The sequence below is a fragment of the Podarcis erhardii genome, assembly GCF_964252035.2.
Source record: "Podarcis erhardii genome assembly, chromosome: 2".
Taxonomy (NCBI): Eukaryota; Metazoa; Chordata; class Lepidosauria; order Squamata; family Lacertidae; genus Podarcis; species Podarcis erhardii.
The window spans coordinates 109,009,975-109,031,205 of NC_138498.1; the positions used below are offsets into that span (position 1 = coordinate 109,009,975).

The 21,231-nt window shown below is 48.7% G+C and overlaps 3 protein-coding genes across 3 annotated transcripts in view; all 3 read right to left on the reverse strand.

Annotated features, from left to right (window-relative positions):
• Positions 1-7,942, reverse strand: part of LOC309336669 (uncharacterized protein) — a 74,232-nt gene extending 66,290 nt beyond the window's left edge. Inside the window, exon 1 of the mRNA XM_081852811.1 lies at positions 7,923-7,942. The gene's annotated coding sequence lies outside the window, so the exon portion shown is untranslated. The remainder of the gene's footprint in view (positions 1-7,922) is intronic.
• LOC309336893 (L-amino-acid oxidase-like) overlaps positions 1-21,231 on the reverse strand; it is a 268,023-nt gene that overhangs the window by 32,464 nt on the left and 214,328 nt on the right. The gene's annotated exons all lie outside the window — the stretch shown is intronic.
• Positions 586-19,544, reverse strand: ZNF692 (zinc finger protein 692). Its single transcript, XM_081853255.1, has 11 exons — positions 19,200-19,544; positions 16,911-17,117; positions 15,890-15,921; positions 13,090-13,608; positions 10,453-10,504; positions 9,325-9,459; positions 7,082-7,144; positions 6,092-6,170; positions 4,828-4,942; positions 3,329-3,428; positions 586-2,673 (listed from the first exon to the last, which is right to left on the reverse strand). Exons 2-11 carry the CDS (start codon positions 17,099-17,101, stop codon positions 2,355-2,357), a joined length of 1,605 nt encoding a protein of 534 aa, XP_081709381.1. The 5' UTR covers positions 17,102-17,117; positions 19,200-19,544; the 3' UTR covers positions 586-2,354.

Genomic DNA, 21,231 nt, shown 5'->3' on the forward strand with positions numbered 1-21,231 from the left:
GCACAAGTTTCCAGAGTTCACTCTGTGCGCGACTGTTAAAACGGTTAAGTCTGTAGGGAAGACAAACTCTTGGATTAAGCTCTGTGTTCGCTTCGGCAGAGATGTGCTTGGCATTTTCTTTCAGTCCTCCATTCCCCATCAACATGGGGATTACTGTGCTCCTTTGCAGAACACTCCAATAAGCTGTGACGAGGAAAAACCCAAAGATCATGTGCTTTGCAGATTCTGCAGGCTGGACTAGTGTTCCCCAAAAATAGGAGAGCTGAGACATACTTGTTTTTTTCTGAAGTGATGCCCAAAGAACTAACTTGAGTGTGGAGATGCAATAGCCTCCTTTGAGCAAAGACAGGTAATTCTGGCATCTCCATGTACTAAAAGGTAAAGGGACCCCTGACCGTTAGGTCCAGTTGCGGACGACTCTGGGGTTGCAGCGCTCATCTTGCTTTATTGGCCGAGGGAGCTGGCGTACAGCTTCCGTGTCATGTGGCCAGCAGGACTAAGCTGCTTCTGGCGAACCATTTCAGCAGGACTAAGCTGCTTCTGGCGAACCATTTCAGCACACAGAAATGCTGTTTACCTTCCTGCCAGAGTGGTACCTATTTATCTACTTGCACTTTGACGTGCTTTCGAACTGCTAGGTTGGCAGGAGCAGGGACAGAGCAACGGGAGCTCACCCCGTCATGGGGATTCGAACCACCAACCTTCTGATCGGCAAGCCCTAGACTCTGTGCTTTAACCCACAGCGCCAGGTATAGCTAAAAGATCCCTATCACAGCTGCTTCACAGGGAGAAGAATTACTTGTCTCCAGATGAGGCATGCTCAGAGCCTTATAAGGCTTTTTAAAAATTCAAAAATTTCCAAAGAGTGGGAGCAAAGTTGCCTTAGGGTCATTGCCTTGTGAAATGGCTCATCAGAACCTGCTCACATAATAAAGTTTGGAGTATGCAGTTTGTTGCTGCTGCTGGCTTTCATCTCAGACGGCAGGGTGGGAATATCCAAAAGAAGCAAGAATGTAGGTTTGAGCCGACCCTAAACAAGGTACACCAGGAATGAAGAGTCTTGATCTGCAGAGTGCCTTGTGCCAACTCCTTATTCTCCTTGACTATTGCCTAAATTACTGGAAGGCAGCTCCAGATAGAATCATAGAAATGTAGCATTGGAAGGGACCCCAAGGGTCATCTAGTCCAACCCCCTGCAATGAGGGAATCTTTTGCCCAACTTGAGACTCTACCCCACGATGCTGAGCCTTGTGCTCTACCTACTGAGATGATAAGGTACAAAACTGCAGGCTCAAGCTGGATGGCTGAAAAGTCTAACTGGCTGTGGGAAGCCAGGGAGTGAAAGCTAAGTTTCTCAATGGCCCACCTAACAACGTAAAATCTGTGCAATCTAGGCAGGAACGGGAAATGTATTAAATAACAATGTGCAAGCACAGGAAAAAATGCAGGGTGTTGGACTGGATGCAGAATTTAGTTTCCTGAGAATTCAAAAAACCCCGATCCCCACCCAAAAACCTCTCTTTATGCAGCCGTAAGAAGTAGAAATGTGCTTCTCTCCCCCCGCCGTGCCCCCTTTAAGGGTTGAGTATGTGGGAAATGCCTGGTGAATCTCCAAAGCCAAGGTAAACAATTTCCAGTGGCCAGGGGTTGGGAGTGAAGTGCCCAAGTCTTTGCCATCTCTCCATAACATGTCAGTCCGCCTCCAAGGCCAGCGAAACATGTAAAATAAGCAAAGATTTGCATATACAGGTTCCAGAGTGTATCTCCAGTTCTGATCACAGTTCTGTAGTGGAGGCTACGCCTTGCATATTCCAGGTCCTTGGCTTGATCCCGTAGCCATTTGAGACAGCGGCATCTTTTAAGCTTCCCAAAGGAAAAGGATTTAAGAACAACAACAGGGCACGGCACGTCTTCCATCGTCATTAATCCATACGAGCTAAATCCAGAGCTGTTATCCATGTGAGGTGAGATTTGAAGAGGTATGTTTACGCCTCCTCTACCAGCTGCCCGGGCCTCCTTAGTCCCTCCCATACTTGGGGTCTGGGATCGAATCACCACAAACTTAAGACTTTCAAGGCCTTCCTGATACTGTACTCCTCATCATCCTGCCACTAGGCAAGGCTGAGCCCTGGGCCGTTTGTGTTGCAGATACCGAGTCCAAAAGCAGCTGCGCTGAAGGGATGCAGCTGGCAAGACATTGCTTCCTGGGGTCGGGGCTTTCCAGACCCTTTTCTGGGGTCTCCATCTTGCATCCTTCTGCGACTGCGAACCAAACGCCGGAGTCCATTTCTGTCGCCGACAGGATTTGCCAGGAATCCTCTCCGCCATTTTGCTTCTCGATTGGCCCGGCCCAATTACTCGATAGTGACTGCGATGATGAGGGCGGACTCCTCCGCCCTCCTTGGTGGGTTGCCGGGCTGGCTCTGGACGGGGTTTTCCAACGGCTCCAGAGCAAGCGGGTGGCTCAGAGCTGGGGGTTCCTGCACAGGCTGTGGAGGCCCGGCAGCCACCTCAGGGTGACTCTTGCTCTTGTGTGCGGTGACGTTGTCTTTCTTCTCAAACTTCTTGCCGCAGAGGTCGCAGGAGAACTGGTAGAAGGAGTCCGCGTCGTGCTTCTTCATGTGCCAGTTGAGGGAGGCCTTCTGGCGGCAGGTGAACCCACAGATCTCACACCTGCATCAAATATACAAGAAAAGGGGTGGTGATGCTCATCCACATGAGGGGGTTCAGGGAACTCGTGACTGGACAGCTCCATCCCCATATGCTAGGGGATATGTGTTTTTAGGACCCACCATATTCCTATGTCTTGTTTTAACTGTTTTAAATATTGAATTTTAATTTGCTGCAGCCTACCCTGGGAGCAGCTGGTGAATTTATTGTCTTCCAAAGCAACTACTCTATTCTGAAAGCGTAATGCTGGTGGTCAACAAAAGAATTTTAAAGATTGTCTCAAGGCAAATCTAAAAAAATGTAGTATAAACACCGACAACTGGGAAACACTGGCCTGCGAGCGCTCCAGTTGGAGAACAGCCTTTACCAAAGGTGTCATGGGCTTTGAAGACACTCGAACTCAGGACGCAAGGGAGAAATGTGCTAAGAGGAAGGCACACTTGGCAAATCCACACCATAATCAAGTCCCGCCCGGAAACCAATGTCCCCACTGTGGAAGGACGTGTGGATCCAGAACTGGCCTCCACAGTCACTTACGGACTCATCGTTAAAACCATGTTTATGGAAGACAATCTTACTTGGCTACGAGTGATCGCCAAAGAAGAAAAAGCATTATTAATTGTTCTTATTATCAGTAGTACAATACAACAGTCCTTACTGTAAGGGTTTTTCTCCAGTGTGGATTCGCCGGTGGATGATCAAATTGCTGCTAGTTCGGAAGGAGCGGGCGCAGAACTCACAGATGTAGTCCCTTTTATCTGCAGGGAAGAAAAAAGTAGGTCACTGGCTATTTTGGGCCCAAGGTAACAAGCTTATATTGTAGTGAGTGTCTAATAGTTTTCCAAATATTAATCTTTTAACTACTACAGTGTTTACATAGAAAACCTTGTTACACATATTGGCAATCATCCTAAGTCGTCCCCCCCCCCCCCGCCAATTCATGAAATGGAGAAGATGATTTCTGCCAACTTTCCCCTTCATCTGTTGGGCACCATATCCCACATCAATCCCACGGGTCCCGCAAACCCCAAGAACAGATTTTGGTGGGGGGTTTTTTGGGGGGGAGCACAAGAGGAACACAAAGGCAGGATAGCATTGTTTTATGAACATGAACACAATTCCGTTAATGGAAGGAGAGTTAGGTTAATGGAAGGAGAGTTAGGATCCAAATAACAATATTGCTCTCTCACACACACCAAATCCCAAATCAAAGCAGTTCAATGGAGATCAAACCTCTGAAAATGTTTCAAGTATCTTTCAAGATACATCTATATCTAGCAAGACAACAAAAGCGGATTTTGCAAACCTCTATGGTTATCAAAGTAGGGACGTGGGTGGCACTGTGGGTTAAACCACAGAGCCTAGGGCTTGGCGATCAGAAGGTCAGAGGTTCGAATCCCCGTGACGGGGTGCACTCCCATTGCTTGGTCCCTGCTCCTGCCCACCTAGCAGTTTGAAAGCACGTCAAAGTGCAAGTAGATAAATAGGTACCGCTCCGGTGGGAAGGTAAACGGCGTTTCCGTGCGCTGCTCTGGTTCGCTAGAATCGGCTTAGTCATGCTGGCCACCTGACCTGGAAGCTGTACGCTGGCTCCCTTGGCCAGTAAAGCGAGATGAGCGCCGCAACCCCAGAGTCGGCCACGACTGGACCTAATGGCCAGGGGTCCCTTTACCTTTTATCTATGATTATCAAAGGACTTACAGTTCGAATCTGGAAGGATAAACTATCTTATTTATATCTATATCTATCTATAATTTCACACCATCTTTTTGGAGTGAATAATTGCGCAGTGGGCAATGTTTTCTGATCTTGCATGCCATGTTTCTGTGAGTCTCACGCTGCCAATCTTAAATCCTCTTGATAAGTCTGAAGACTAACTCAATACCCAGAAATGAAAACCAACCTCAAATAATAGCTGTGGGGCCTGCCCAAATATATACCTCTAGACACCATAGTACGTGCTTCTACATAATTTGCTCCCTTCTGGGAGCAGGAACTTGAACCTGTTCAGGACCAATCTATGGCTAGCTGCTCTCCGCATCATCTCCCGGATGGAATAAGGGGGCAGGAAAGGGTTCGCCAAAGGCAAGTTAAAAGCACTTCAAGAGCTGGGCTGGTAGGGATCCTAACCAGGTGGGATCCTACAAGAATCCTCACCGCTGTGCAGTTTCTCGTGCTCCTTAAGGTGCTTCTTGAAGTTGAAGGACTTGCCGCAGCTGGGGTCAGAGCAGGTGAACGTTTTTTGGTGAACATGCTGGTATTTCTTGTGGTGCTGAGGGGGCAGAAAAAGAGGTCAAAGTGGAACAAAAACTCTGCCTTCGGCAACAAAACTGCTTTACAAAAACAGAGCAAAGCAATCTTCCTGAACAGATAAAATGCATCACATAATTGCGTGACAAACTGCAGTCTCAGAAATGTGCCCGTCCGCTGCCTCTTTACATGGCTTTGATGAGGCAAGGTGGGACTTTGCTGTGGTAGGTATGCTGCCCCAGGGAGCTTTGCATGCCCACCACCTCCAGCATCTAAGGTCCCTACGAGGAGGGCATGAAGGACCATGCCCAATGAATGATCCTCCACAGTTCTTTCTGCCCATATTGCTGGGGCATGAAATCCTTGAAGGGGTGGGGCTCCCATGGAAATTTTCTGCAGTTAACTAGGGACAGGGGACGCGGGTGGCCCTGTGGGTTAAAGCACAGAGCCTAGGGCTTGACGATCAGAAGGTCGGCAGTTCGAATCCCCACGACGGGGTGAGCTCCCATTGCTCGGTCCCTGCTCCTGCCACCTAGCAGTTTGAAAGCACATCAAAGTGCAAGTAGATAAATAGGTACCGCTCCAGCGGGAAGGTAAATGGTGTTCCGTTGCACCAGAAGCTGTTTAGTCCTGCTGGACACATGACCCAGAAAGCTGTCTGTGGACAAACACCGGCTCCCTTGGCCTGAAAGCGAGATGAGCAGTTGAACCCCATAGTCGCCTTTGACGGGACTTAACTGTCCAAGGGTCCTTTATATATTTTTAAACTTTTGGTCCTCAACTGGTGGGCCAGTAGGCTGCGCTAAGCCTGTCTAATCCTCTCTGATCAGCTATCAATATGGCGGCCTTTTCTGCTGCTGCTATGCGAGTGGTCATACGATATGTTCCCCACCAAACCGGATTTCCTAAAATGACAGAATTTTAGAGCTGCAAGGGACCGTGGAGGTAATCTAATACAAAACCTTGTTCTGTGCAGGAATCTGCAGATGTATCTCTTGTTTTTTGTTTAACTGCCTCCTGCAAAGGAGACCTTATCACCTCCCGTGGCAGTCAAATAGTCCTGGCTGACCAATTCACGTTTCCTCAGGATTCGACCATTTCCCAGTGCTCCATGTCCCCTCTGTGCCCTTGTGTGTGGGGAAGTGCTTCCTGCCACTGATTCATCACTTACATTCAAATATTGGCGGTTGGAGAAGATCTTCCCACAGCCATCATAGTCGCAGAGAAGGATCTCTCGCTTGGCTGCCTTCCTGCAAAGAAAGGCAGAGGAAGGAAGAGGAAACTCATGTTGAATCCCTGGCATCTCCAGGTTCCCTGTTCTTAAACCCAGAAGAGCTGCTGCCAGTCAGTGTAGACAATAATGAGCTAGATGGACAAATGGTCTGATTTGGCACAATGCAGCTTCCTATGTTCTTATGCCAAGCGTCGAGCATTGGATTACTCAAAAACAATATGGTCAGATGTCAAATACAGTGGTACCTTGGGTTACAGACGTTTCAGATTACATACACTTCAGGTTACAGACTCCGCTAACCCAGAAATAGTACCTCGGGTTAAGAACTTTGCTTCAGGATGACAACAGAAATTGTGCAGCGGTGGCATGGCGGCAGCGGGAGGCCCCATTAGCTAAAGTGGTGCCTCAGGTTAAGAACAGTTTCAGGTTAAGAACGGACCTCCAGAATGAATTAAGTTCTTAACCCGAGGTACCATTGTACTTGGCCAAGTATTTTTAAAGCGTCAACTTTCTCAGAACAGCATAAATATATTTAAGCAGCTGATTTTTTTAAGGAGAACTGTGGGTGAGATTTAGTAGGTGCAATGGAATTCCCCTTCCTCCCTTCTAGAGCTCCTGCCTCTCTTTCTACTCTGGAAGGTTCCCTGACACTAATTGAAAAATGAAAGGCAGTAGTTAAAGGTGCTTTTAAAGGTGCTTGTGCTAAGTTGACAGCTGGCCAATTCTTCAAGCACCACCAGATTCATGGAATATTTGACCATGGGCAAATAATAGGGATTCAATAGATCAGTCCATTTGTCGAGCATGACCGCCTTAATCTAACCATGAATTAGAGGCCTTCTTCCATGGTCCCTACGCTATGGCCCACTTCTGGGGAGGTTAAAGGCGTGCCCTTTGGGCTCAAAAAGCCAACGGACCAGCACCCACCTGATTCTCTTTGGACCAATCTGGGCCACATCCTCATCACCAGGCTGTGCCCGCTTCTTGCAACTGTACAGGAAGAAAGAAGCTTGGTAAGCGTAGCAACAAAAGGGTCTTCCCTGTAACAACAAAAGGGACCCTTCCACAGAAGGGTCTTCAGGCTGCCGCTGTGGCAAGGAGGAAGGAAGCAGCCGTCTTTAAAAGTGGTGGGGAAATGGAAGGGGCACAGTGCCGGATTTAGGTAAAGGTAAAGAGTAAAGGGACCCCTGACCATTAGGTCCAGTTGTGGCCGACTCTGGGGTTGCGTCGCTCATCTCGCTCTATAGGCCGAGGGAGCGGGCGTACAGCTTCCGGGTCATGTGGCCAGCATGACTAAGCCGCTTCTGGCGAACCAGAGCAGTGCACGGAAACGCCATTTACCTTCCCGCTGGAGCGGTACCTATTTATCTACTTGCACTTTGTGCTTTCAAACTGCTAGGTTGGCAGGAGCTGGGACCAAACAACGGGAGCTCACCCCGTTGCGGGGATTCGAACCGCCAACCTTCTGATTGGCAAGTCCTAGGCTCTGTGGTTTAACCCAAAGCGCCACCCGCATCCGGATTTACGTATAAGCTAAACAAGCGATAGCCAGTGTGGTGTAGTGGTTAAGAGTGGTGGACTCGTAATCTGGTGAACCGGGTTCACTTCCCCGCTCCTCCACATGCAGCTGCTGGGTGACCTTGGGCCAGTCACACTTCTCTGAAGTCTCTCAGCCCCACTCACCTCACAGAGTGTTTGTTGTGGGGGAGGAAGGGAAAGGGGAATGTTTGCCACTTTGAGACTCCTTAGGGTAGTGATAAAGTGGGATATCAAATCCAAACTTTTCTTCTTCTTAGGGTCCCACTCTCTTGGGGGCCCCAAAAAAATTAAAAGAAAAAAAAAACCTAGATGTACATTTCCAAAATATAAAATAAAAAACAAATAAAATAAAACCTACATACAGCAACAGGGTTTTGTGTTGTTGTGTAGGCTCCTATGATGTAAGTAATGGGCCCCACCTGCTAGCCTGCTCCCTAAAATATCACTAGTTTGCTCATTTCTATATATAGGGTGCCTACATTCTGCATGGGCTGGTTGTATGGCAACATGTATAAATGGCTTTATATACCTATTAGCTCCATAAATTACCCTATAGCATATATTCAACACACAAAAACAGCGACAATTTGACAAAGGAGCACTGGACATATAAAGGGCCCCATTACCTTCAGTAGCTTAGGGCCTCATCAAACCTAAATCCAGCCCTGTAGGGGCAAAAGCTTGTCTGCTAAGTACCGTATTTTCGCTCTATAGGATGCACCTGACCATAGGACGCACCTTGTTTTAGAGGCAGAGAACAAGAAAAAAACCTCCCCCTCTCTGCTCAGCACCCCTTCAGCAAAGCGGCAGGAGAAACAGAGCCCCTTCCATGTCTCCTGCTGCTTCGCTGAAGGGGCGTTGCGTAGAGAGGGGGAGAATTTTTTTTCTTGTTCTCCCCCTCTAAAACAAGGTGTGTTCTGTGAGTTCAAGGTGCGTTCACCCGAAGCCTCTTGAGCACAGTGGGAGTTCCCACTGGGCTCCAGAGGCTTCAGGCGGCTACCTTGGAAGCCTGGAGAGTGAGAGGGGTCGGTGCGCACCAACCCCTCTCGCTCTCCAGGCTTCAGTGAAAGCAACACGAAGTCTCCGGATCACAGCGGGAGCGCTCCCTCTGCACTTTGGAGGCTTCGCGTTGCTATCGCTGAAGCCAAGGAGCCTGCATTCGCTCCATAGGACGCACACACATGTCCCCTTAATTTTTGGAGGGGAAAAAGTGCGTCCTATAGAGCGAAAAATTACGGTACTTGAGCCCTGAACAGCTGCTCTGGCCACCCAGGAACCAAACTAACTTGACAGGATGCAACACCACTGCAATGCTACCGGACTCTAAAGGATGGGTGGCACCCCACAAGAGCTAATCAGCTGTGCAGTTTCACAGTGCTAGACTAGGACCTGGCAGACCAGAGTTCAAATCCCAGCTCAACTGGGCACTTCACAGACTCTCAGCTTAATGTACCTCACATGGTTGTTGTGAGTTTTAAAATGGAGAGTGGGGAGGACCAGGGAAGCTGCTTTGAGCTCCTTGGAGGAAAGATGGGATAGAAAAGTCATAATAATAATGAGAACAGCAATGTTAAACAAGAAATGCTTGCACAGTCCTTAACTGGTGGTAATGCCCCGCAAAACCCATTTACCTGTCCAGGGAAGGCTGATAATTCTCATCTTGCAGGTCATCTGTATATACCAGATTGTCTTCCTCTCTTTCGTCGTCTTCCTGCTCTGGTTGGTCAGGCACAGACTCTGGCATCTCCTCTGACAGAGGCAAAGTGCTGCAGAGAATACAAAATAATTAAAATAAAAACTAAGTGAGAGGGTACAGGATGCAAAGATCCTTCTACGTAAGAGTTTCCCGTAACTGCTAAGCTTACTGACAGATGCCTGCACAGTCTTTTTCCATGAATGTGTTATCAAGGTTGCTGTGGAGGTGGGCAACTTCAAAGTGCCTTGGAGACAAGTCAGAAGGTCAGAAGTTCGAATCCCTGCAATGGGGTGAGCTCCCATTGCTCGGTCCCTGCTTCTGCCAACCTAGCAGTTCGAAAGCACACCAGAGTGCAAGTAGATAAATAGGTACCACTCTGACGGGAAGGTAAACGGCGTTTCCATGCGCTGTTCTGGTTCGCCAGAAGCGGCTTAGTCATGCTGGCCACATGACCCGGAAGCTGTACGCCGGCTCCCTCGGCCAATAAAGCGAGATGAGCGCTGCAACCCCAGAGTCGGTCACGACTGGACCTAATGGTCAGGGGTCCCTTTACCTTTACCTTTAAAAACTCCATTACCTAGAGCAGAAACCAACAGACCCTATGCAAACAACAACAAATGACAAAAAATGCTTTAAAGAAATGTATCAACAGATATATGGTTCATCAACACACCAGGTATACATATCACCAATGGGTGACTGGGGAGCATAGCAATTTTGTCAATGCCACAATCACTATTTAGACGACCCTTGTAGCCAGCCTCTGCTGTGAAACAGGAAAGCCCAATTCTTCCTGAGCTCAGTCATCTGAGGAAAGTTGCCTGTCCCACCAGAAAATGGGCAAGTGGAGATCCACATTGACATTCTCACTCAAGGGTGCCCTGAGAGAAGGCAGAAGTGAAGAAGCCAGGCCAGGGAGCTTATGCCATGTGCTCCTGAGAAGTCCATCGGTCAGCCTGCAGAAACTCTGCTGGTCTGCGTTTTGCACCATTTGTTTGCTTTATTATTTTAAAGTCGTAAACTGCCTCTTGTATCTAGGCAGCCAGGCAGCATGGAAACTGACCTTTCAGGTTCTGTGACTTCTGTGGCAGTTGGAATCTCTTCAGAGGGAGTCGCTGCAAGAGGAAACATTCACAGTCAGAACTGGGTGAGACAGCCACAGAATGTGCATACATAGGAACACAGGAAGCTGCCTGATACAGTGGTGCCTCACAAGACGAAAATAATCCGTTCCACGAGTCTCTTCATCTAGCGGTTTTTTCGTCTTGCGAAGCATCCCTATTAGCGGCTTAGCGGATTAGCGCTATTAGCGGCTTAGAAAAAGGGGAAAAAAGGGAAAAAACTTGCAAGACTCGCAAGACGTTTTCGTCTTGCGAAGCAAGCCCATAGGGAAATTTGTCTTGCGAAGCGCCTCGAAAAACGGAAAACCCTTTTGTCTAGCGGGTTTTTCGTCTTGCAAGGCATTCGTCTTGCGGGGCACCACTGTACTCAGCCCGGCCAATGGCCCATCTAGGTCCTCTAGCTGTCTAGGGTTTGGGGCAGTGGATCTGTCCCAGCCTAGCTGGGGATGCTAGGGACTGAGACTGCGGCCTTGTGCAGCGAAATCAGCAGAACTGCATGCTTTGTAACCTGGGAAATTAGGGGGTGTCCAGTCGGCGAGGAACAATGAAGAGGATATAAAAGACCCCACTGAAACCACAGTCTAAACCAGGAACAGTTCGAAATTACAGTCGTACCTTGGTTGACGAATGCCTTGCGACTTGAATGCTTTGGCTCCTGAACTCTGCAAACCCGGAAGTGACTGCTCTGGTTTGCAAACGTTCTTTGGAACCCGAATGTCCGACATGGCTTCCGATTGGCTGCAGGAGCTTCCTGCAGCCAATCGGAAGCCACACCTCGGTTTCAGAATGTTTTGGAAGTTGAACGGACTTCCAGAATGGATTCCGTATGTTCTTTGTGAATAGAGGAGTCTTTTTGCTATTACATAGGCAGATGTTTTCCCCATAAAGAAACCCCCCTCTTTAATACCAGCAATTTGCTTTTTTGTGTCAATAAGGTACAAGATGTTTTCTAACCATCATCGCCTTTGTTATTCCAACTCAATTACAATTAATTCAAGCAATTACCATTTAGAAAAGAATATACAGAAATTACATAGACATGTTATCAAAACCTACATTGCTAATTAACAGATCCTTTCTGGTACGTGTCTCAAATAAAATGAGATGCTACATTTCCCTTTGCTTTGCTTTAAAAACCTGTGGCAGGCTTGGTAATGATAATAATTCCTTAAGCATGCCCCCCTCCTCAAATAGCCCCCAAGGGGCATATAACAAAGTTATCAATGACAGAATCCTACCTGCAGGATGATAATCTAAATACATAGAGAAGGAAGAACAAAAAAAATGAGCTAGAAATTCATACAGATTCTCTGTGGTTTCTGATTATTTGACAGTATTGGAGGAGATTTCTTCAATTTCTCGGTAACCATAAGGATTTGAAAGGCATGCTTTGCAGACCGTATTCCACAATTTGTAACGTGATGGTGCTTGCTTATTAAGCAAGCTGAATTTATCACCGTACTTTTCTGTGTATAAGACGACCTTTTTTTTTACTCAAAAATAAGGGTTAAAAACTGGGGGCTTCTTCTACACAGGGAGTGGGTAGGGGTGACGGGTGATTGGTTGCAGCCACGAGCTGCAGATTGCCATTGCCGATTTTGTGTGTGATTGGTGGCTGCGGCAAGGGGTTCTTTGTATTGGCTCCTGCTGTGTTAAATGGGTGAGTGATTGGTTGCTGGGTCAATGGCTGTTGTAGATTGGCTGCTGCCGTGGCGTTTGCTTGCTGTTTCTGGCAGACGCTTGTTGCAGACGTGAGCGATTGTCAATCTCTGTCAATCCCCTCCTCAAAAAAGCTCCACAACTCTGGGTCATTTTCTTAAATTGGAGTCCCCCAAAATAGGGGGCGTCTTATACACAGGGGCGTGTTATACATGGAAAAGTACGGTATTTCACTTGCTGGGCCAGCCCTTTCCAGGCTGCTTTTACTTTCAGGTGCACCCAACAATTGCATCTCACACTCCAATGTAACCCCTTCCTATAGCCCCTAACCCAAGCGGGGCCTCTTCGGTCCCTAACCATCCAAGAAGAAGAGTTTGGATTTGATATCCCGCCTTTCACTCCCCTTAAGGAGTCTCAAAACGGCTAACATTCTCCTTTCCCTCCCTCCCCTGCAACAAACACTCTGTGAGGTGAGTGAGGCTGAGAGACTTCAGAGAAGTGAGACTAGCCCATGGGTAGGCAAACTAAGGCCCGAGGGCTGAATCCGGCCCAATCGCCTTCTAAATCCGGCCGACGGACGGTCCGGGAATCAGCGTGTTTTTACATGAGTAGAATGTGTGCTTTTATTTCAAATGCATCTCTGGCTTATTTGTGGGGCATAGGAATTCATTCATTCCCCCCCCCCAAAAATATAGTCCAGCCCCCCACAAGGTCTGAGGGTCAGTGGACCGGCCCCCTGGTGAAAAAGTATGCTGACCCCTAGACTAGCCCAAGGTCACCCAGCAGCTGCATGTGGAGGAGCGGGGAAGTGAACCCACTTCACCAGATTACGAGTCTACCACTCTTAACCACTACACCACACTGGCTCTCAAGTTCAAGGACTTCCCTCCAGCATCCTACAAGCAGCCAACCCCCCTCACCTGTCTCATCGGGGTTCTGGTCGCTCAGCAATCCCGCCTCCTCGCCAAGGACCGTTCCGCTGCCAGGAGAGAGGCACGCCGATCTCTCTCCGTCCGCACCGCCCTCCCCATCCTCTTTGGAAGATGGCTCTGCCTCGTCCACTGGGCTTGGTGAGTTCGAAGCGAGCGCTAAGGAGAAGGCGTGGGCTGCTGCCGCCCTGCGGAGGGAACGCCGGCGCCGGATGATGCAGGAGGGCGGGGGGCTGGGCTTGGAACGCACGGCTTTCTCCTCTGGACACCTGAAGGCTGCCTTGCAGGGGGACGGGGGGCACGTCTGCGAGGTGAGGGGGCTCCAAGAGAAGGTGTGACCGGCCAGGCACTCCCATACCATGCTGCTTGGGACTTCTTTCGGCTCCAGCAACGAGGGCTTCACGTTAGGGATGAAGCCACATTCCTGGCTGTGATTGTGAGAAAGGACGACGAGGTGCTGCAGAGCGTCAGGAGGAAGAGGCTCGGAAACAACTTTGGAGCTATCCTGTCCTGGGAAGAAGAAAGGGGAAACCCGCATGACACAGGCTTCCTACAAGGGACCCAATATCCCCATGTATAACTCTCCCCCGTGGTGCATGGGTGGCGCTGTGGGTTAAACCACAGAGCCTAGGACCTGCCAATCAGAAGGTCGGTGGTTCGAATCCCCGTGACGGGGTGAGCTCCCGTGGCTCGGTCCCTGCTCCTGCCCACCTAGCAGTTCAAAAGCATGTCAAAGTGCAAGTAGACAAATAGGTACCACACTGGCGGGAAGGTAAACGGCGTTTCCGTGCGCTGCTCTGGTTTACCAGAAGCGGCTTAGTCATGCTGGCCACATGACCCGGAAGCTGTACGCCGGCTCCCTCGGCCAATAAAGTGAGATGAGCGCTGGAACCCCAGAGTCGGCCATGACTGGACCTAATGGTCAGGGGTCCCTTTACCTTTACCTATAACTCTCCCCTACACACACATGCATGCAAGGATTCCACCTCCCTACATTATAGTCCTAAGTGCATGGTTTTACTTCTGTGGTGAGAATGCTTGACATTGGGGTGTTTCAGGGATAGAAGTGCACCACAGCTGAGCTTAAAAAAAGTAAAGCATGCCTATTGGATGCTGCTAAGTCGCTTACTCGTTCCTCCCTCATCCTGCAAAAAAAAAGAAGTCAACTGAAACAATATACGCAAACTTCATAATCCAAGTTATGTCTTTTGTTCAGCCACATCCAGCACCCAAAGGTCATGTCGAAAGGGAAACAGAAGTAAGTCCTCTGCTAATTTGCAGATTTTGTGTGAAACTAACCTGATCTACGTAACTGTTTAATGAACTCAAAGGTTTACACGGCGCTGCAGTGAGCTTACATGCTATACTACATTTTTATTACTGTATTTTAATATTTATTATTTAAATAAATATTTAATATTTAATATTCTGTTGGAAGCCGCCCAGAGTTGTTGGGGAAACCCAGCCAGATGGGTGGGGTATAAATAATAAATTATTGTTATTAACAATTATTACGGGACTGATCTACACCTCCAGAAAAAGCTCTAGCCACCTTCTCCAGTGGGTTACCGTATTTTTCGCTCTGTAAGACACACTTTTTCCCTCCTAAAAAGTAAGGCGAAATGTGTGTGCGTCTTATGGAGCGAATGGAGGCTGTGCAGCTAAGCCAGAACTGCAAGAGGGATTGCTGCACAGTGCTCCCTCTTGCTGTTCTAGCTTCTGGCTTAGCTGCGCAAAGCCTCTTCAGGGCACAGGGAGCCTTCATCCTGCTGCCCTGAGGACGCTTCGCGCAGCTATCCCAGAGGGCAGCCCCTCAGTCCCTTCCTCCACCTCCCGGAAAAGCCCGCAAGCGTTGCGCTCCCTTTAAAGAGCCGCGTGGAGCGTGTGTGTGGCTCTTGGGGGCTTTTCCCCGAGGAGGGAGAAGCCTGCAAGCGCCACACACACGATCCTTGCTGCTCGTGCATACAGGCTCTGCTCAGCGCTCTCTTTAAATAATTTTTTTTTTCTTGCATTCCCCCTCTAAAAACTAGGTGCATCTTATGCTCAGGTGCGTCTTGTGGAGCAAAAAATACGGCGGGGTTTTATATATGATGGGAATAATCAGTTGAGTTACCTATATTACATATACTTGTGGTATAGAGGGTAAAAATGTAAACGATTGAGATTGGATGGACATGAAATGCCCTGAAGCAAGTACATTAAACCTTAGAGGTAGGCAAAATAACACAGTGACCATTAATTAACCACAATAGTAAATGGCTGTAAAAAGTTTTTACATCTGTAGAAAGAGAAAAAATCTGCCATCTTGGCCCCAAACCAGTACTAATAGAATTGATTTTCACCATCTGTTGGGAACTTTAGGGCCACTACTCCCAAAGTTGAGGCTTGCTCTAGTTTCAGAGAAGTATCACAGGCCCCCCAAACTAAAACTTGCTCTTTCTTTTTTTTTAAAGAGCCTGTTGCCACACGTTTTAAAGAAATACGCGTCTATTGCATATCCATGGCAAATTACAGTGTGAGTCTTTTGCTGGCTGGAATCAGACTCCTTCCCCTTTTAACGGGGATACTGTAAACGTTTGCCTGTCCTGCTACGATCTCCAGTGACTCAGGTAAGCCCACTGCCCCCCCCCCCCGCATTACCATGTGAAACATTTGTCCAAGTGGGCAAGCAGGCTATGCGGTTAAAACCCCCACCCAAACACATTGTACTTATCTGCCAGACTACCGTGAGATCACTTTAATTAATACTAATAAAATGCCTTTTCTACAGAGAACCTGCTAGGATTCTTACCTGTTTTTGGAACTGAGCCTTGTGAACTGTACCTGAACGAGAAAGAGAAGAGGCAGGAAGGTGAGCAGGCAAAATACAGGGGTCTGCACTTGATTCGCAGCAACTGCTTTCCTCAATATTACTGATAAAATAAGAAGAGGAGCATTTGCTAGAGCAGGGCTGAGGAACCTATGGCCTTCCAGATGTTGCTGGGAGTCCCCTAAGTCAACATGGCCAGTGTTCAGGAATAATGGGAGTTGGACTCTTGACAACATCCCAAGGGTCATTGGGCCACCATCGTTGCTTCAGGGATTTTATATCAGACCAAATTTAAATGTGACGTCAGATATGTAAATTGACTTCCCTATGTGAGGTTGCATGCGCTGTATTAATGCGCTATCAAACTCTGATAGCTACCGGCAAGACCACTGGAACAGAACATTGTGTCTGGATCCCTTCACAGGTAAGTATTTTTGTATATCAAAGGCATTACCTTTAAACCAGGCCTTGGTAATCCCTGTAACATCCAGGAAAATTACCGTATTTTTTGCTCTATAAGACTCACTTTTTCCCTCCTAAAAAGTAAGGGGAAATGTGTGTGTGTCTTATGGAGTGAATGCAGGCTGCACAGCTATCCCAGAAGCCAGAACAGAAAGAGGGATCGCTGCTTTTGCTGCGCAGAGATCCCTCTTGCTGTTCTGGATTCTGGGATTCAGAATATTTTTTTCTTGTTTTCCTCCTCCAAAAACTAGTCTTATGGTCTGGTGTGTCTTATAGAGCGAAAAATACAGTAGGTCCATATTATCTGTGTATTGCAAGGGAGGGTGGGGGAGACAAGCGAAAAGCGAGACACAGCAGTTTGCTTAAAACCAACCATCTCCATCTCCCACGAGCCTGCCTGGCTTTTTGTTAGACTTGCCACTTCTCACCTGCACACATCCAGTTACTTCAGCGCATGCAAATCTAGCACTTGACACACAGGCAAAACAGGCCAAGGAATAGGCGGGTGGAAGTCCAGTTCTCCCTGAAGCAGCTTCCTCACCTGTCCAGCAGGTACTTGGCCAGCTGGGAGTGCAAAGAGAAGCCCAGCTGCTCCTTCAGCTGACACCACTGCTCCAGGTGGCCGCCAATCCGGATGCGGCACTTGCTTCGCCGCGCGTCCAGCTCCTTGCGCTTCTGCTTGCGAATCGTTTCGGAGGCCCGCTGGCGGCCCTGGCGCCCGTGGTCCATCATCTCCCAAGTCGCCTCGCTGGAAAAAGGCAATGGGAGTTGTGATCCACGAGGAACTCCCAACTGAGCCACGCAAGCAAGAGGGACACACGTTTCCTCCATCAATGGCTGAGCAAACCCTGCTGGTCCACCCCACTCCCTCGCCTAAGGGTCTTCCTCAGAAGGCACTGCTGCCTGCAAAGGGGTCGCCAAAGGGAACACCAAAGGGTTTTTCAGCTGGGGGAGAAGGCAGGAAATATCCTTGCATGTTCCTGAAGCCACATTCTCTTTTGGACACTTTCATAATGTGATTTTAGATTTGTGTATTGGAGGGTGGGGTGGGGTGTTTATGTTATGTTGTAAATAAAATTCCAATAAAAATTTATAATAATAATAATAATAATAATAATAATAATAATAATAATAATAATAATGTTATTTTAATGTAAAGGTGTTTTGGGTAAGCTGCTTTCAGAGCTCATCAGGATGCAGAGACCTGTCCTTGCGCTGACAGTCTCTAAAGTGCCACAACTCTACCTTTCAGAGGTTACATATGACTCAAGCTCCCTTGTGTACACTCCCAGGAAACCATGCCCCTTTTCCAGCAAGGGGCTGGAAAAGCAAACTTTTCCAAGCAAACTTTTCCAGCAGGGGGCCGGTCCACTGTCCCTCAGACCTTGTAGGGGGCTGGACTATATTTTGAAAAAAATAATAATAAAAACGAACAAATTCCTATGCCCCACAAATAACCCAGAGATGCATTTTAAAAGGACACATTCTACTCATGTAAAAACATGCTGAATCCCAGACCGTCCACAGGCTGGATTTAGAAGGTGACTAGGCTGGATCCGGCCCCTGGAACTTAGTTTGCCTATCCATGCCTTTTGCCATGCACATGTCTGCTACTAGACATTGCATCCTAAACTCCCTGACATTCCCCCTCTCCCTATTATTATTGGAATGATGCACTACCTGTCATACTGGAATTTGACTATGCCACTTCCCTATCTTATGAAGCAGCAGGTGGGTCAGAATCTACTGGGCGACTTCTTGGTGCTTTGTGAAAGACTTGCAAGGCTTCCTCCACCAGTTTAACAATGGCAACTGCAAGATGGTGGTGGTTTCTTTGGAATCTCTGAACTGCCACAACTCAGAGATTTGTACTTTTATACTTGTCAACCCAGTCTAAGGCTTGGTGTGTGAGCAACGGGTATCTTGGCTCTTCCTCTGGACTGTCATTTTGCAACTGGCTCCTCGTCCAGTCCTATATTTTGCACCATTTGGGTGCCAGTTCCTTGTGGCAGGGGTGAAACTAGGCCTGATTTCACCCAGGGCAAAGACCCAGTTTGGCATGCACATTTGTGTACACACACACACACACACACACACACACACACACACACAGGCTGGGAACCTCAATGTTGCCCCTCTGGAGGCTTCACCAGGGGCAAAAAACCTGGCTAGACCACCCAGCCCCAACCGGTAGCTACAGCTCTGCCTTGCGGATCAGTATTTTGCACCATTGGGATCTCAGTACAAAAAAATAAATGAAGTAAATCCTGATGTCTGCCCATCCTTACTGTACAGAAATGAATGGCCTTTTCTTGTCTTAAGGGAAAAAAAGAAGAACAGAGTAGAAAAAGGAAGCAAAAAACAGCAAAAGCACAAATGGATTATTTTGAGGTTTAATGTTACAGGAAAAAAGAAGAGTGCTTTTCTTGATGAAAGAAACTGACTATCTCCCCCTTGGAATAATAAAGATCAGAATCGAAGGGTGATAGATTGGAAGGGACCCCCCGAGTCATCTAGTCGAACCCCCTGCAGAGTCCTCCCCCTATAGTCTTCTGGGTGTTACAACGTGTCTGTTCTTTTGGCCCACACAGCGCAGAGATACCTGCCCAGCGCCCCCCCCCCCCAACTCGTGCCATTCTCGTGCTCCGCCAACGCTGCCGCTCCTCCCCCTCGAATCCACAGTCCCGCCCCTCCCTCTCCCTCAAGCCAACGGCTGCCAAGCCCCTCTCGGGCCGCGGCCAATCAGAGGCCAGCGCGCAGCGGCCGGGGGAGGGGGAGAGGAGCGCCGCTTTCCCTCCGTTACCCGCGCGCCCCTCCTTCCTCCACCAACCGTCTCGCTCAGGTTTCGCTCCGGAGCGCCAGCTCTCTCGCCGCCGTCCACTCCATCTCCCCGCGTTGGTGCGGGCAGCGCTGCTCAGTTGAGGACTCCCTATGGATGCAGGGGACGGGGAAGGGGGCCCACCGCCAGGCACCGTGGCCCCTTTAAGAGCGGCGAATGCTCCTCCTCCGCCCCTCACTCTTCGCTGACACACGAGAGGAAGAGCGGCGAAATATGGCAGCTGTGGAGGAGGACGGGAGGGGGCGGGGCCGAGGAGCCCCCTTGCCCTCGCGCGCCTGGTCACGTGGCCTCGCCACTGGGTCCCCGGTGGTTCATGGGAGTTGTAGTTCACTCGGCAATTAGTCGCTTGGCTTAGGTAGAGCGACGTTGAATGTGGGCAACCGAGTGTCTTTTCCCACCTGGCAAATGATGCTGGTTTTAACTTCACAATCTTTGTTTTTATCCTCAAAGTCCGGTCCCTGCCGTTGGCATTGGATTTGAATCGATTTTATGTATGTGTTGTAATTGTTGGTTTTTTAATGGTGTACACAAACACACAAAATTTTCTATTTTTTAAATAGTAGATTGCTTCAGGATGCCTTCTGGAAAGTGACACCCATTCATGAAACAAATAATAGACGTAATTTTGTGAACTCCCACATTTCCAAGAAAGGTAATTTATTTTGGCTTAAATGTCTGCCAATGTGACAAAAAGGCTGACAGCTTCAACCCTGCCGTGTGGGAATCCCTTGCAGATGTCCGCAGTGCCTGCAGACAAGCAGTCAGGTTGTGTAGGCACAGCAGTGGCCAGGGGAGGAATGACCCCTGGGAGAAGCGCAGAGAGAAATGCCATGTTCATCTGTAGCAGCACAACCGGACGCCTTCATCTGCCCCAGCTGCAACAAAACGGGTCTCTTCCATATCAATCTCTACAGCAAAGGCAGATCTAGGGGAGCACAACCAGTTCAGTCACTGTAGGAACAGAGCATCTGGTGTGCCACTGGATTTTTATTACTTTCTAATAGATCAACGTGACCTAAAGACACGTGTTTTCTGGTGCCACACTACCCCACCAACTGGGTGATTTGTACAGCAGTGCAGTAGCCACAGAGGGGTGTTTTGTGGTGCCCTGCTGCCCCACTGCTCAACTGACTGGTGCAGCAGATGGAGATGTTAGGGGCCCTGCTTAAATTTGGTTTCAATCCTACCCACTGAGCAGTGAGCACATGGGGAGTCACAATCTCCCCTGCTAGCAGACAGGAGAGATGAGGATCAGCGATGCACATTATGACATGCCAGAGTCTGATTGGATGCCCAGGCAGCACATTGTCTACTCAATAGGATAAGAGCAGGCCCCTCAGTTGAGCACCAGCCAGCGTATGACAGCCAAGCTCAGAGCAATGGTAGCATCCTGAGGTGGAAATTAGAACCAAAGGAGACAATTAGAACAATGGCTGCTGCTTACAGAATAACGAGGAGGAGGACCCGCCTTCCCAAGAGAACGAAACAGACGATTCGGAAAGCCGCACATAAGAAGCTCCTGCCAAAGCAGAGAAAGCCAAATCTGAGCCAAGGGAAGCAGGGGCGGAAGATGGTAGACCAGGTAACGGCACCTGTAAAACAGGACGTGAAGCATCCCTGCGATGAGTTCATCTCTAAAGTTCTGAGTCAGCTGCACCGCGACAGGGTGCCCATATCGACCAGGGCCAAAGGGAAGATGATCACCTTCATAAGGAGGTTCTATAACAATATGACTAACCACGCCAAGAGCAGCAAGAAAGCCCAGAGGACCTCCACCATCGGCTCGCGGGAACTACACAAAGCACTGAAAGGTGTGCTGCGCAAGAATCAAGCTACGGAGTTGGTGAAATCCATCCGCAAAGTGACACGGCGCCGATAGGACAACATTTGTCCCAGTCTCCTTTGGCTGGCGCAAGTGAGATCCACGGGGGGAGAAGAGACGAATGCGCCAGCCTTACAAAGCAAGACAAAAACCCACCTGATGAAAAGTCCTGATGCTACCCTAAAGATACCGAGAAATACT